Here is a 12,412-nt window from a genome sequence, read left to right on the forward strand (position 1 = left end):
TCTTGCCTCAGGCACCAGAGGTGATGACGGCTGTGTCTGAGGGCCTTGGCCAGGCTCACTACACCGGGTGTGTGTGAAGGATGGGCTGGGGAGGGGTGTCTGCCATTGTTGTTAAGGATGGAGGCCAAGGCCCCTCCAGCATCAATGCCCCACCCCCCAGCCACATCTGTCTGGAGGAGGAGAGCAGCATCTCCCGTGCACTCAGGACAGGGACCTCGTTTCCCCATACGGTTGTGTCCTGCCCCCTACCTGGCCCCAGCCCTGCCCTGGAGGGACCCCAGGACCAGGGTTGGAGCAGGGCAGTCACAGGTCTGAGCACTCTTGGGACACCCGCCTGTGAGGCTGACTTGGTCTGGTGAGGGGCCGTGGGACCCCCTGGCTCAAAGCCTGGAAGTTTGAGAGATTTCATACTTCTGGGTGTGTGGTGTGGGGGTTGTGTGAACACAAACAAGGAGTCCTCAGAGGGGCTGTGTGTTTCTGGGGACAGTGAAGGTGTGGGGGCCACGGAGTCAGGCCAGACCCCTGGGCCTGACTCAGCTGGGGTTTCAGCGGGCAGGCACATTTCCCCCCCAGGGCCTCAGCTCACCAGCGGAGGCTGGCTCTCTTCTCCCTCCCACCCATCCCTTCAACCACCCTAACGGACAGTCTCAGGCCCTTTTGCAGAGATTCCATTATTATTTAATTATAATATATAATATAATAAACCCTAGTAGGGAGGGGTTGCCCAGCCTGTGAGTGCTGTACCTAGGATGGGGGCACTTGCTCCTGGGCCCCAACCACCTGGTGGCCACTGGCCACAGGGACTCCAGCCACCCTGCTCTATGGACAGCAGACAGCCGTGCACGGACGGAAAGACGAGCTGCCAGTCTCGCCATTGGCACCCAGCAGAAGGGCACCTGCCCCCAGAAGGGGCTCTGTCCTCTGCTCCCCACAGGTGGGCGGCAGAGATGGTTACACAACGCTGGGATGAGCAGTGAGGCTGCAGCCCCTCAGGGCGGCCCTGACCCTGTTGGGTGTGCCTGTCTCCTCCATTATGGGGCACCCCCGGGGCCCCTTCCATGCAGCTTCTGCCACAGCCCAGGCCTTGCCTGTGGGGAGGAGCTGGCGGGCCCTGGTGGGTGGGTGTTGGAGGTGCGAGGAGCCCAGCTGTGCCGCAGCTGTGATTACAGGGGCCAGCTCTGCCCACACAAGGCCTGTGGCTGGGGCTGTCCCATCCTCCTGAGTCCTGTCTTCCTCAGCCTGGGGCGACAGAGGTACTACCTGCTGCCCAGGCTTGCTGTGAGCACTGGAGAGTCCAGTGTGACTTCAGCCACCATGCAGGGCAGGAGCAGGGCAGTCCTGTGGGGACAGGGCTCACCCCTCAAGTGGCCCCACTGTTCCCTGACCTGCATGCTCTCCAGAGTGAAGGAGCTGGCCTTAGCTCTCAGCGGGGGCCTCAAGGCCATGGGGGACTGAGGCCAGTGGTCAGAGGGGCCAGGAGCAGTGAGTGTCCTCCGGTCTCAGAGGCCGGGGTCCCCACAGGCCATCGGCTGAGCCCCTGCGGCCCATGTGGGACACGCCATCTGGGAAAACAATGGTGGCGTACTCTGTCTGCTCGGGTAAGCAGGCATCGGGGGGCTCTGGGGTCTTCTCCCGTCGCTGGAAGTCCAGCTCGCCGTAGTCCACAGTGAACACAGGTGTGGCCGAAGGGTCCTCCTTCTTCCAGGAGAAGAAAGAGGGGGAGGTCAGCTGCTTCTCTGAGTGACCGATGCAGCTGTGCTGCTGCGGGGACCCAGACACCCACCCGGTTCCTGACTGCGACTGAGTGTGCGGGTTCTTATTTATAGAGGGGCTGTCCCTAGGTGTGGAGCCACAGAACACACACATTCACACGTGTCCACGCGTGTGTGTGCATGTATTCACCACACACTCATACAAGGGTGCACACAGGTGCTCAATCAACATGCACACGTGCAAGCATGCTCACATGCCAACACATGCATGCCCACACTTTCACACAATGTGCTCACACCTACGCACACACACTCACACATGTGCACACATGCTGACATACACACTCACAGTGGGTCATGGGGAGGGTGGCGGCTACCGTAGGTGGCCTGGGTGGAAGCTGGGGTGAGGTCCCTTCCCCCAGCACCACGCTGCTGGGTGAGCCACGGGGTCAACACCACAGCTGGAGGAATCGAGCTCTGTGGGGGCAACAGGAATGAGGCACAGAGGCCTGCCCAGGGGCCCAGGCCGGGGAAATCCTGGATGGAGGGGCTGTGAGTGGGGCCTCACTCCCTCTGCCACTGCAGATAGGGCTCACTCCTTCCTGGGGTCCAGCATCCCCATCTCCCAAACACGGGGACATGGGTGGTGACGCAAGGCCTCTGAGCTGACAGGGCTGGGGCTGTGCCTACGGCCTTTTACTTCTGGTCCCAGAGGCTAATGACTGTTCCAACTCTGCCCAGCACTGCTAGGTGACGGGGTTGGGGTGGGGTGGGGGGTGGGGGCTTGTCTGAGGGGGTGGGGGAAGCGGCTCATCTCCTCTGGTCAGCATCTCTTCCCTCCCCCAGCACAGGAAAAGCAATGACGGTGCCCAGCAGCTGTCCGCAGACGCGCATGTACACGTGCACACAACACACAGCCTTTACGTGCACACACGTACACACATGCACTCTCTGCTGACAGTGTGGGTCCACCGTCCTGGGAAACAACGGGAGTGCCCTGGGGACGTCAGGATGAGGGATGGAGGCAATGCTGCTTGGAGTCTGGGTCCCAGGCTGCAGCCCTTCGGGTCGCCCACCCTGTGCCAGCCCCTCCACCTGCCCCCCCGCAGAGCCAGGCACACAGGGAGCGGTGGCAGGAGGGGAAGGGGGCTCACCGCAGGCTGGCCGTCGCTCCGTGCTCCGCTGGCTCCTGCAGAGCGACCTGGGCATCAGGTGCAGAAGTGCTAAGGTGTCCTTCAGGGCCGCCGCCCCGAGGGCTCCACCCGCCTCTCCTGGGGGCTCTGTGTGCTAGGTGGGCGAGCACTGCCCCACTTCCTGACTGTCTGGTTAACCTGCCCCCACCCCCTGCAGCTGTGTAGTGAATAGGAGCCTCCCACCCGCATTCACTCAGAGTGTCTGTTTGGACTATGAGTTATCAGGTGTGCAACTGCATCTACGGCCTGGTTTCACGCTTCTGGGCAAGGGGCCTGCGTGTCTGCACCTCAGTGTCCTCTGGCAAGGTCAAGAAGCACACAGTCAGGTGTGTGTGTGGGGGGTGGGGCGGCCACAGAGCCCGCTCCCATGTGGTCAGGGTGTGTGTGGTGTGGGGGGAGACAGGGGTGTCTGCAGTGGTCCCCTCACATGGTCGGGGTGTGTGTGGTGTGGGGGGAGACAGGGGTGTCTGCAGTGGTCCCCTCACATGGTCGGGGTGTGTGTGGTGTGGGGGGAGACGGGGTGTCTGCAGTGGTCCCCTCACATGGTCGGAGTGTGTGTGGTGTGGGGGGAGACAGAGGTGTCTGCAGTGGTCCCCTCACATGGTCGGGGTGTGTGTGGTGTCGGGGGGAGACAGAGGTGTCCGTAGTGGACCCCTCACATGGTCAGGGTGTTTGAGGGGGTTGAGGGCAGGCGCCTGCGTGTCTGCACCTCAGTGTCCTCTGGCAAGGTCAAGAAGCACACAGTCAGGTGTGTGGGGGGGGGCCACAGAGCCCGCTCCCATGTGGTCAGGGTGTGTGTGGTGTGGGGGGAGACAGGGGTGTCTGCAGTGGTCCCCTCACATGGTCGGGGTGTGTGTGGTGTGGGGGGAGACAGGGGTGTCTGCAGTGGTCCCCTCACATGGTCAGGGTATGTGTGGTGTGGGGGGAGACAGAGGTGTCCGTAGTGGTCCCCTCACATGGTCGGGGTGTGTGTGGTGTCGGGGGGGGACAGAGGTGTCTGCAGTGGTCCCCTCACATGGTCGGGGTGTGTGTGGTGTCGGGGGGAGACAGAGGTGTCCGTAGTGGACCCCTCACATGGTCAGGGTGTTTGAGGGGGTTGAGGGCAGGCATCCACAGCAGGGCCCCTCACGGGTGGTCAGGGTGTGAGGGGGCAGAGGCGTCAGGAAACACCTCCCTCAGCTCTGTGGCTGAGCAGCCCTGACCACAGGCCTCACACATTGCTGCTTACAAGCACTTTCACAAAGTCCCCGACCCAAGGCCTATGAGGTGCAGCCTGAGTTGGGGGGCGTGAAAAGGGGCTGCCCAGGCAGAAGGTGGGGAGCGTCTCGGAGGTGGCCTTTCTGTGTGACCTTGAGAAAGGCCTCACCTCTCTCCCCAGAGAAAGTGCCCTGGAAGGAAGTGACCAGGGTCTTTGAGAGACACGATGAGGTGGGGGGGCCCTCCGGTCCAGCTCTTTAAGCAGCAGGGTGGGGGTCGAGGGGAGGTGGAGGGGTGGGGGTGCAGAGGAATGGAGGAAGGAAGAGAGGTATACAAGAGGGGTGAGGAGGGAGGAGGGATGGATGGAAGTATAGAGAGGAAGGAGGGTGTGGGAGGGAGGAAGATGGAGGGGTGGAAGGTGGGTGGGGGATGAGGGAGGGTGGGGAGGGGTCATGGAGGGAGGTGTTTGGGGAGGGAAGCCACATGGGGCTGCAGGCGGGCATTACCTTGAGTGCCCCTGGGAAGGACAGTGGCCAGGACCCAGGCCAGCAACAGCAGCACCAGGACACCCACTAGGACACTCGTGATGCTGATGACCAGGGCCTGGAACTGGCCCTTGGGCCCAGGTGCAGGGCTGGGGTGTGTGGTGGGTGATTCTGAGACTCTGTCTGGAGGGAAGACACAGATGGATGGGACCTCAGGCCTCGAAGCTGACCAAGGCCTGATGGGGGCTGGGGCAGAGGCCCCCTTTGGGAGAGGCCCCACCTCCCCGCAGACCCCCCCAGATGAGTGACCTGTCTGGCCTGGGGCTGCATAGACCCCCTGCCCCGGCTGCCCCCGACGCCCCTGGGTGCCCCTCTGCCCCCTGCCTGGCCTGAGGCCTCACCTGTCACTGTTAGCTCCGCACAGGGGCTCTCAGTGATCTGCGTCTCAGGGGGCAGGTTGATGGCCCCGCAGTAGTAGGTGTTGCTGTCGTTGCGCAGGACGGTGCTGATGTGCAGACGGAAGGCCTGCTTGCCCGCCAGCTGCGTGATGCTGAAGCGCTGGTCCCGGGCTGGCTCGCCGTGGTCCTTGGGGAAGGCGGCCAGCTTGACCGACTGGTTGCTGGGGCTGCTCCGGTACCAGTTCAGCATGGTGGGCGCTGTCATGTTGGGGTAGCTGCAGAAGAAGGTGGCTTCCCCGCCCTCAGGCACTGTCAGCTGGGCTGGCAAGAAAGTGAGGGGGCTCCCGGGCCTTTCGGGGCAGACTGGGGAGAGAAGGGCCAGCCATGAGGGAGGGGCCCAGGCAGTCTGTGAGACCCTCTGAGACTTCTGCAACCCACCCCATGCAGTATGTCTGTCAAGGGGCCTTTCAGCTTCTTCTTGCATGCCCCAGCGATGCGGCACTCACTCCTGCCAGGTGGCCCCTCACTTTGGCAGCTCTCGTGATGGGACTTTTCCCTTTGACTTTACTGAGATCTGACACTGGGGGCTTCTGTCCACTGCTCTGGCTCTGACCCTGGGTCCCCCATTTGTCTCCCAAGGGAGATCATAAGGGCCTTCACTGCCCCCTGTGACTCCAGAGCTCTGCCCACTCCTGGGCGTCCTGGTTCCGTGTCCACTGGCCAGCCAGCCTTGAAACACCTCAGTGGAGCAGGGGGCTCTAAGGTTGGGCTGGGCGGGGGTTGGGTTCCCATGGAGATCCCTAGCCTTGGGCTGAGCTTGGCCCTCAGCAGACTAAGGGTTTGGCCTTTGCTACCGTCTCTGACGGGTCAGAACTGGGACCAGCCAAGGCCTATTGGGGTCACCGTGTATAGGCATCACTGGCCAGCTCCACCACCCACATACACTGTCAAGACCAGGCTCACAATGAGAGCAAGGAGGCCTTGGAGACCATGGCCCACCTTCCCCTATATGGACCAGGAAACAGGCCTGACCATCCTGTGTCTATCCACCCCAAGTTACATCTGGCCAGCCCCCCAACAAGGACTCGCCAGACCATTTTACTGCAAGAGCCCTGGTCCTGTCAGGCGCACTGAGGCCACGGGCTCTTGGTCATCACTGGGCTCCAGGCCTCTTCCTGCCAAGGACCTTCCTCACTGGCCCGCAGCTCATATACACCTGTGTATGCACACATACTCACAGTCCCACACACCCATGCACAGTCACACTCACAGATGCACACACATGCACATGCACTCACACACACTCACACAGCCACATTCATGCACACGCACATATATGTACACACACAGCCACACGCACACATAGGTACACACAGCCACATGCACACACACACACAGCCACACACACACACATGCACACACACACAGCCACGTCCATGCACAGCACACACATGTGTACACACACACACTCACAGCCACATGCACACATGTGCACACACACGTGCACACACACATTAGGCTTGCTGGCGCTGGTGGAGGGAGCCCCCCGACCCCCCCGGCGAGACCCATGTAACACACAGTGGGAGGCTCCTGGCACCCTGCGCTGAGGTCATCTTGATGGCCAGTGTTAAACGACACGACAACCTTGGGAACATAGCTCAGAGCCCAAAGGTTATTGGAAGGTGGGTCCCTCGCCCCACCCCCACATGTACCCCACTGACTCCCACGTTGGTGCCAGACAGACTCAGTGATGGGGGTCCCAGGGCAAGTGCCCCTCAAACCACGTCCCTCTGGCTCTGCCTGAGCTGTCTTTGCCACCCCAGGTGAGTGTCTAGTTTCTAGGTGCCCACCCACCTCCAAGCAGTGACACAAACAGGCCTTGGAGGGACCTTAATGAACGTGCTTGTTGCAGTGGACGCCTTGTCCTCACAGATGCACAGCCTGGGTTGCCATGGCTACGGGTTCCTCTGCTCCTAGGGACAGGCTGGCCTCTGGTGGGTCACAATGACCTGTTTGCGGCATGATGCCAGGCTCTGAGGGGGGACCATGCCTGTGCTCAGTGCCTTTCCTGGTGCAGTCAGAAGCCCACCCGGCGAGGGCTCAGAAGGAAGGACAGCCACTCCAGGGCTCCTGTGACCAGGATGACCTCTCCCATCACTGAGGGGCCGAAGGAGGTATTCAGAATGACCCCCATTTGCTTAAGACATCACAGATTTTAAAGGGCCCGTTGGCCTTGAGGTGGCTGGGCCAGTGTGCTTCTGTGGTCCTGCGTTGTCACAGCAGTGCTCAGGGACAAATGCAGGACTATCCCACCTCCGCAGGGCAGGCAGGGCTAGCACTGTCACCCCCTGCAAACTAGGAAGCCAGCCTGGGCCCCCACCACTTTCCCACCCTGCAGCTTCTCTGGCCTCTGACAGTGGACAGTGCCCAGACCATGGTGGTCAGTTCGGCCCTATTGTATCTACTGGTCCCGTCTGAGCATTACACTGGGCTTGAGTGTGGTCATGACCCTGTGAGGCAGGCCTCGAGGCCATCTTCAGGCTGGGGCCCCGTGGAGGGGTTAGTGGGCCTGCCCTGGCAGTTCTGTGGGGGAAGGGGTGTCCACGGAGCCTGGCAGGCTGTCTGTAGTGGCCACAGCCTAGGCCGGGAGGGGTGGCAGGCCAGCTGTCTGAGCCCTAACTGAGCCCTAATGACCCGTGGAGCAGGGCGGTGCTGGGCCCCACCGGGGGTGGTGACATTGGTGCCAGATGGTGCCTTGGAGGGAGCAGAGGAAGCAGCCAGCTCTCGGCCAGTGCTGGGCAAAACAGAGCATCGCAGACAGCCACACGTTGCGAACATCTAAAGCAGCCAGTGCCCCCTGGGCCTATGGGGGCCATACTGGGGTCCCCGCTGCTGGAGAGGAGAGTCTGAGCACAAGGATACCACGTGGGTGAAACACCAGAAGGAGCTGCAAATGCCTGTAGCAGATGGTGATGCAGTGGTTAAGTGCTCAGCTGCTAATGGAATGATCAGTGGTTCGAACCCACCCGCCGCTCCTCGGGAAAAAGATGTGGCTGTCGGCTTCCGTAAAGATTAAAAAAAAAACCAGAAACCAAACCCACTGCTGTCGAGTCAATTTCAACTCATAGTGACCCTATAGGACAGAGTAGAACTGCCCCATAGAGTTTCCAAGGAGTGCCTGGCGGATTCGAACTGCTGACCTTTTGATTAACAGCTGAGCACTTAACCGCTACGCCACCAGGGTTTCCTCCATAAAGATTACAGCCTTGGAAAACTTATGGGGCAATTCTACTCTGTCATATAGGGTTTCTATGAGTTGGAATCGACTCAATGGCAACTGACGAGCAGATAATGTTTTCTGGCAAGGGTGCTGACGGAGGGCTGAACTTTGGGACTGTGGGCGAGGATTTCCTTCATCCCTGTGGCATGAACCTTCGTGAAACTAACCATATCATCTGTGAAATGAAGTTCTAAATATTGCCTACTTTTCTACAGAAATTGATACAGGGACAGGTGGGCCTCATGTCCTTTTTCTGGCTGCAACCTGCTGCACCTTGCCCCGCCACTGACACGCCACACCATGGGTCCCTGCTGGGTCCCCGAGAAGGACCCACAGCTCGTCTCTGATGTAAACTCCCCTCAAAGAAACCCAAGATCAACCCAGAGGGTGCTCCCCCGCCCCCTGCCTTGAGTCTTCAGGAAACCACATGGGAAGACTGAGAGGAAAGGAGGCTAAGAAAATGGAACGTCTCCTTGGGGCAGTGACCCTGGCCTGCTTCCAGACCACGGGAGAATAAATCAGCCAAACTGTTGCCGTTGAGTTGGCTTTGGTCACGGCAACCCCGTGTGTGTCAGAGCAGAACTGCGCTCCGGAGGGTTTTCAGGGGCTGATTTTCCAGAAGCAGATCGCCAGGCCTTTCTTCTGAGGCACGTCTGTGTGGACCTGAACCTCCAGCCTTTCGGTTGTCAGCTGAGCATTTAGCTGTTTGCGGGAGAAATAAAACCCAGCCCCAAAGGCGTTATAGAAGATGATGCTAACTAAAAGAAACACCGTTACTGTATTTAAATCCTAAAAACCAAACCCAAACTCCTAAATGTACTAAAATCAGAAGTTACAAATTGCGAACTAATTTGAAGTGTCGGATTGATTATGCTCCTTCAAATGGAAAACATGCTGAATGGGTAGAAGTAACACACTTCAGGCGATCAGTTATGCATAATGTATAAAGTTCAAGGTCACAGTAAAAGGGGACGTTTATATTTATAAATACTGCCAGAAGTTAAAAACCCATTCTTGGGAAATTCTAGGAAATTTCACCTAAAAATGTTAGCAATAGTATGTTTACCAAACCAGTGTCATCATGGAGACCCCGACTCATGGCAACCTCACGTGTGTCAGAGCAGAGCTGCACTCAACAGGGTTTTCAATGGCTGGTTTTTTGGAAGCAGGGAGCCTGGCCTTACTTCCGAGGCTCCTCTGGGTGGACTCGAACCTCGAACCTTTCTGTTATCAGCCAAGAGTGTAACCATTTGCAGGGAAAATAAAACCCAGTGCCCAAAGACTTGATGGGGCTCTTGGGATGCCCACATGCAGATGCCTATTTGACAATGGTACAGCTTATAGGTGCACAAGAGACAGCTTCGTCCCTGGAAGAAGCACACCGGAGTGTTTGGGGGTAAGGTGCCCCTGGGAGCTGCTGCCCTTGCTCCCACGCTTCAGTGGGACCCAGCCCTGTGCGTAGAGCGGGACAGCAAGTGAGCAAACTTCCCCAGCAGGCGGCTCTGGGTGAGGGTGCTCCTGTTCTGTATCTGTCACTTTTCTGTATGTTTGACAATTTTCGAAATTGCAAGATGGAAATAATCAAATGAATGAACTTAAAAAAAAAAAAAGTGTCGGGGAAAAAAAGGGCCAGAGCTGGAGGAGGAGCATAGCAGGTGGCTGGCACAGTGGCACTGATAGCAAAGGGGTCCTCACAACATGATCACTGGGACGAGCGGGGAAATGGAGGCACACTGCATGTGAGAGTCTGGCCGGCGCACGAGTGGGAGGGTGGCATTGGGAACTGGAAGTGGGCAGTAGGAATGGTGCTCTGATACCCCACCTAGGGGAAGCCCTGGTGTTAAGTGGGGTCAGGGACACACCCTGGTGTTGGCTGACCCGAGTCATGGCTCCCCGTTGGGTCCCATTCTTCCTCCTGTGATGCTGCCCTCCCTGCCGTCTCCCCAGAGCCCGACAAGGCCCAGTGGGCAGGCTTTTGGCCATGGGGCCTTGGGTTCCTCCTCTGACTGTGCGCCTCTAATGGGTCTCCAGCAGCCTTGGGTCTTCCTGGGACAGAGCGGCCAGAGTGAGGAAGTGGGGGCCACGGCGGGCAGCCCCTTCTGCAGGAGCAGAGAGGGTCTGGGTGGTGGCTGGGGTCTTTGGGCTTAGGGATTCAGGGATAGTAGCCCCAAATGGGGTGTCATGGCTCTGCCACCCGGTCCCCCATGTCATGGCTGTGACACCGCCATGCCCAGCAAGGCCAGAGCAGCCCAGGGCCTGGAGACTGGAAAATCACCTCTAGACCTCTGGCCTCCGTCCCTGTGTCTGTACAATGCCTGCCAGCTCAGAGCCTGAAGGCTGAGGGTGAGGGGAGCCCAGGAGGAAGAGCCCCTTCTCCAGGGACCCAGGGCCTTAGGACCCCTCAGTGGGTGGTCTGCACCAGGGGCCTGGGGGCCATGGCCACTGTACCCCAGGGCTAGCCCTTCCAAGGATGCTCTGAACCATGCTCAGGACCGGTACACCCCGACGGCACCTCACGTTTTCAATGAGATAGAGCAACATCACCAGGCCGTCCAACCTGTGACTCCTGTGGCCAAAGCCAGCCCTGCGCCAGGAGGGGACACCACAGGGAAACACAGCTGAGAGAGCGGCCAGCGGGACTCTGGCCGGTAGGACTCTGGCCAGCAGGCCTGTCACCCACAGAGAGGAGGGGTAGGAGACCAGCATGGGCGGCCCTGACCCACGGACACTGAGGGAAGCTGGGATGAAGAGAAGGATGCTGCCAAGTGAGGCGGACAGGTGAGGTGGGAGGTAAGGAGGGGCAGAGCCCAGAGAGGGCATTTGGCCGCCTGGAGCCATGCATCACAGGGATGGGCAGTGCTGGGCTGTGAGCCTGGCCACCCACAGCAAGGACAGGCTTTGCAGGACCAAGGCCATCCCTGCACCTGTCCACTGTGCCCGACCCCAACCCTCTCCCTGTGCCCGCTGCCCCCCCATCCCTGACCCTGTACCTTGGAGCTGTCCCAGCCGCCAGCCCAGCTGCAGTACCATCCAGATGAGCTGCCAGGGCGTCCACACGACCCGCATGCCCAAGTGGCCCCACGCCGTCCCCGGCGCTGCTCCTCCAGGGCTGCTCAGGGTGCCTGGGGCCCAGGCGGGTGGCAGCGGAAAGGAAACTGTCCCAGGTCAGGTCGCTGGGAGGGAACTTGCCTGTGCCCCCGCCCCCTCTTCCTCCGCCTTCATGTGGGTGGGGTCAGAGTTAGGGTTGGGGGGGCAGGGTGGGGTGGGGAGCAGAGAGACACAGACAGACACAGAGACAGAAACAGGAATACGTACATGCAGAGAGAGAGAGACAGAAAGAGAGAGAAACAGGGAGAGAGAGGGAGGGAGGGAAGAAGGAAGTGAGGATGGAAAAAAAAAAGGCTGGGAAAAAGAGGGAGAGAGACAGAGAGACAAGAAGGAGGACAGAGGTGATCGCCCAACCACCCCGCTCTCCACCTTGGCGGGTGAATCTGGGCCCCACGAGCAGTTTTTGTCTCTTTGCTTATTTGTTGTCACCTCTTTCCACTTCCCACCTGCACTGCCTCCTCAGAGTACCTGAGGCTGGCGGGTGGGGGTGCAGAACCTTCTGCCCCCCAAGCTCCAGGCCCAGGGTGCCCAGGTCTCCAGCCCCTGAAGCCTGAGGAAGAGGGTCACCCTCTTTGGGCCCAGGTTCCTGGAAGGCTGCAGTGAGGGGGGCAGAGCAGGGGCAGGGCAGGGAGGGGCAGTGGGGGAGGGCAGTGGGGGGGAGGGGCAGTGGGGACTGGGCAGTGGGGGGAGGGGCAGTGGGGGAGGGCAGTGGGGGAAGGCCGTGGGGGGAGGGGCAGTGGGGACTGGGCAGTGGGGGGAGGGGCAGTGGGGGCGGGCAGTGGGGGGAGGGCAGTGGGGACTGGGCAGTGGGGGAGGGCAGTGGGGCCAGTGGGGGCAGCAGGGCAGTGGCAGTGGGAGGGGGGGCAGCAGGCAGGTGGCTCCCAACACTGTGCACCTTCACCCCTGCTCTGCCCCACATGTGCCTGGGCCGCATCGTCCAGGTGATGAGCCCTGACCCCCTCTGGGCTCTCCTGTGGTCTCAGGATTTGACTCCGCTGGCTGCTCTTTCCTCCCTCTTGGCCACTGAGACCCCAGCTGG

General features: G+C 60.2%; 1 protein-coding gene across 3 annotated transcripts; it reads right to left on the reverse strand.

The window, feature by feature from the left end:
• Positions 1–664: 664 nt before the first annotated feature.
• On the reverse strand, positions 665–11,422 carry PDCD1 (programmed cell death 1). Of its 3 annotated transcripts, none has more exons than XM_049888752.1 (5): positions 11,256–11,422; positions 4,989–5,348; positions 4,609–4,770; positions 2,867–2,901; positions 665–1,698 (listed from the first exon to the last, which is right to left on the reverse strand). In XM_049888752.1, exons 1-5 carry the CDS (start codon positions 11,329–11,331, stop codon positions 1,465–1,467), a joined length of 867 nt encoding a protein of 288 aa, XP_049744709.1. In that variant the 5' UTR covers positions 11,332–11,422; the 3' UTR covers positions 665–1,464. The 3 variants fall into 3 exon arrangements, with proteins under 3 accessions (XP_049744709.1, XP_049744708.1, XP_049744710.1); XM_049888751.1 differs by having other exon boundaries at positions 2,867–2,913; XM_049888753.1 differs by lacking the exon at positions 2,867–2,901.
• Between the last annotated feature and the right edge of the window lie 990 nt (positions 11,423–12,412).

The sequence above is a fragment of the Elephas maximus genome, chromosome 6 (assembly GCF_024166365.1).
Source record: "Elephas maximus indicus isolate mEleMax1 chromosome 6, mEleMax1 primary haplotype, whole genome shotgun sequence".
NCBI classification, from domain to species: Eukaryota; Metazoa; Chordata; class Mammalia; order Proboscidea; family Elephantidae; genus Elephas; species Elephas maximus.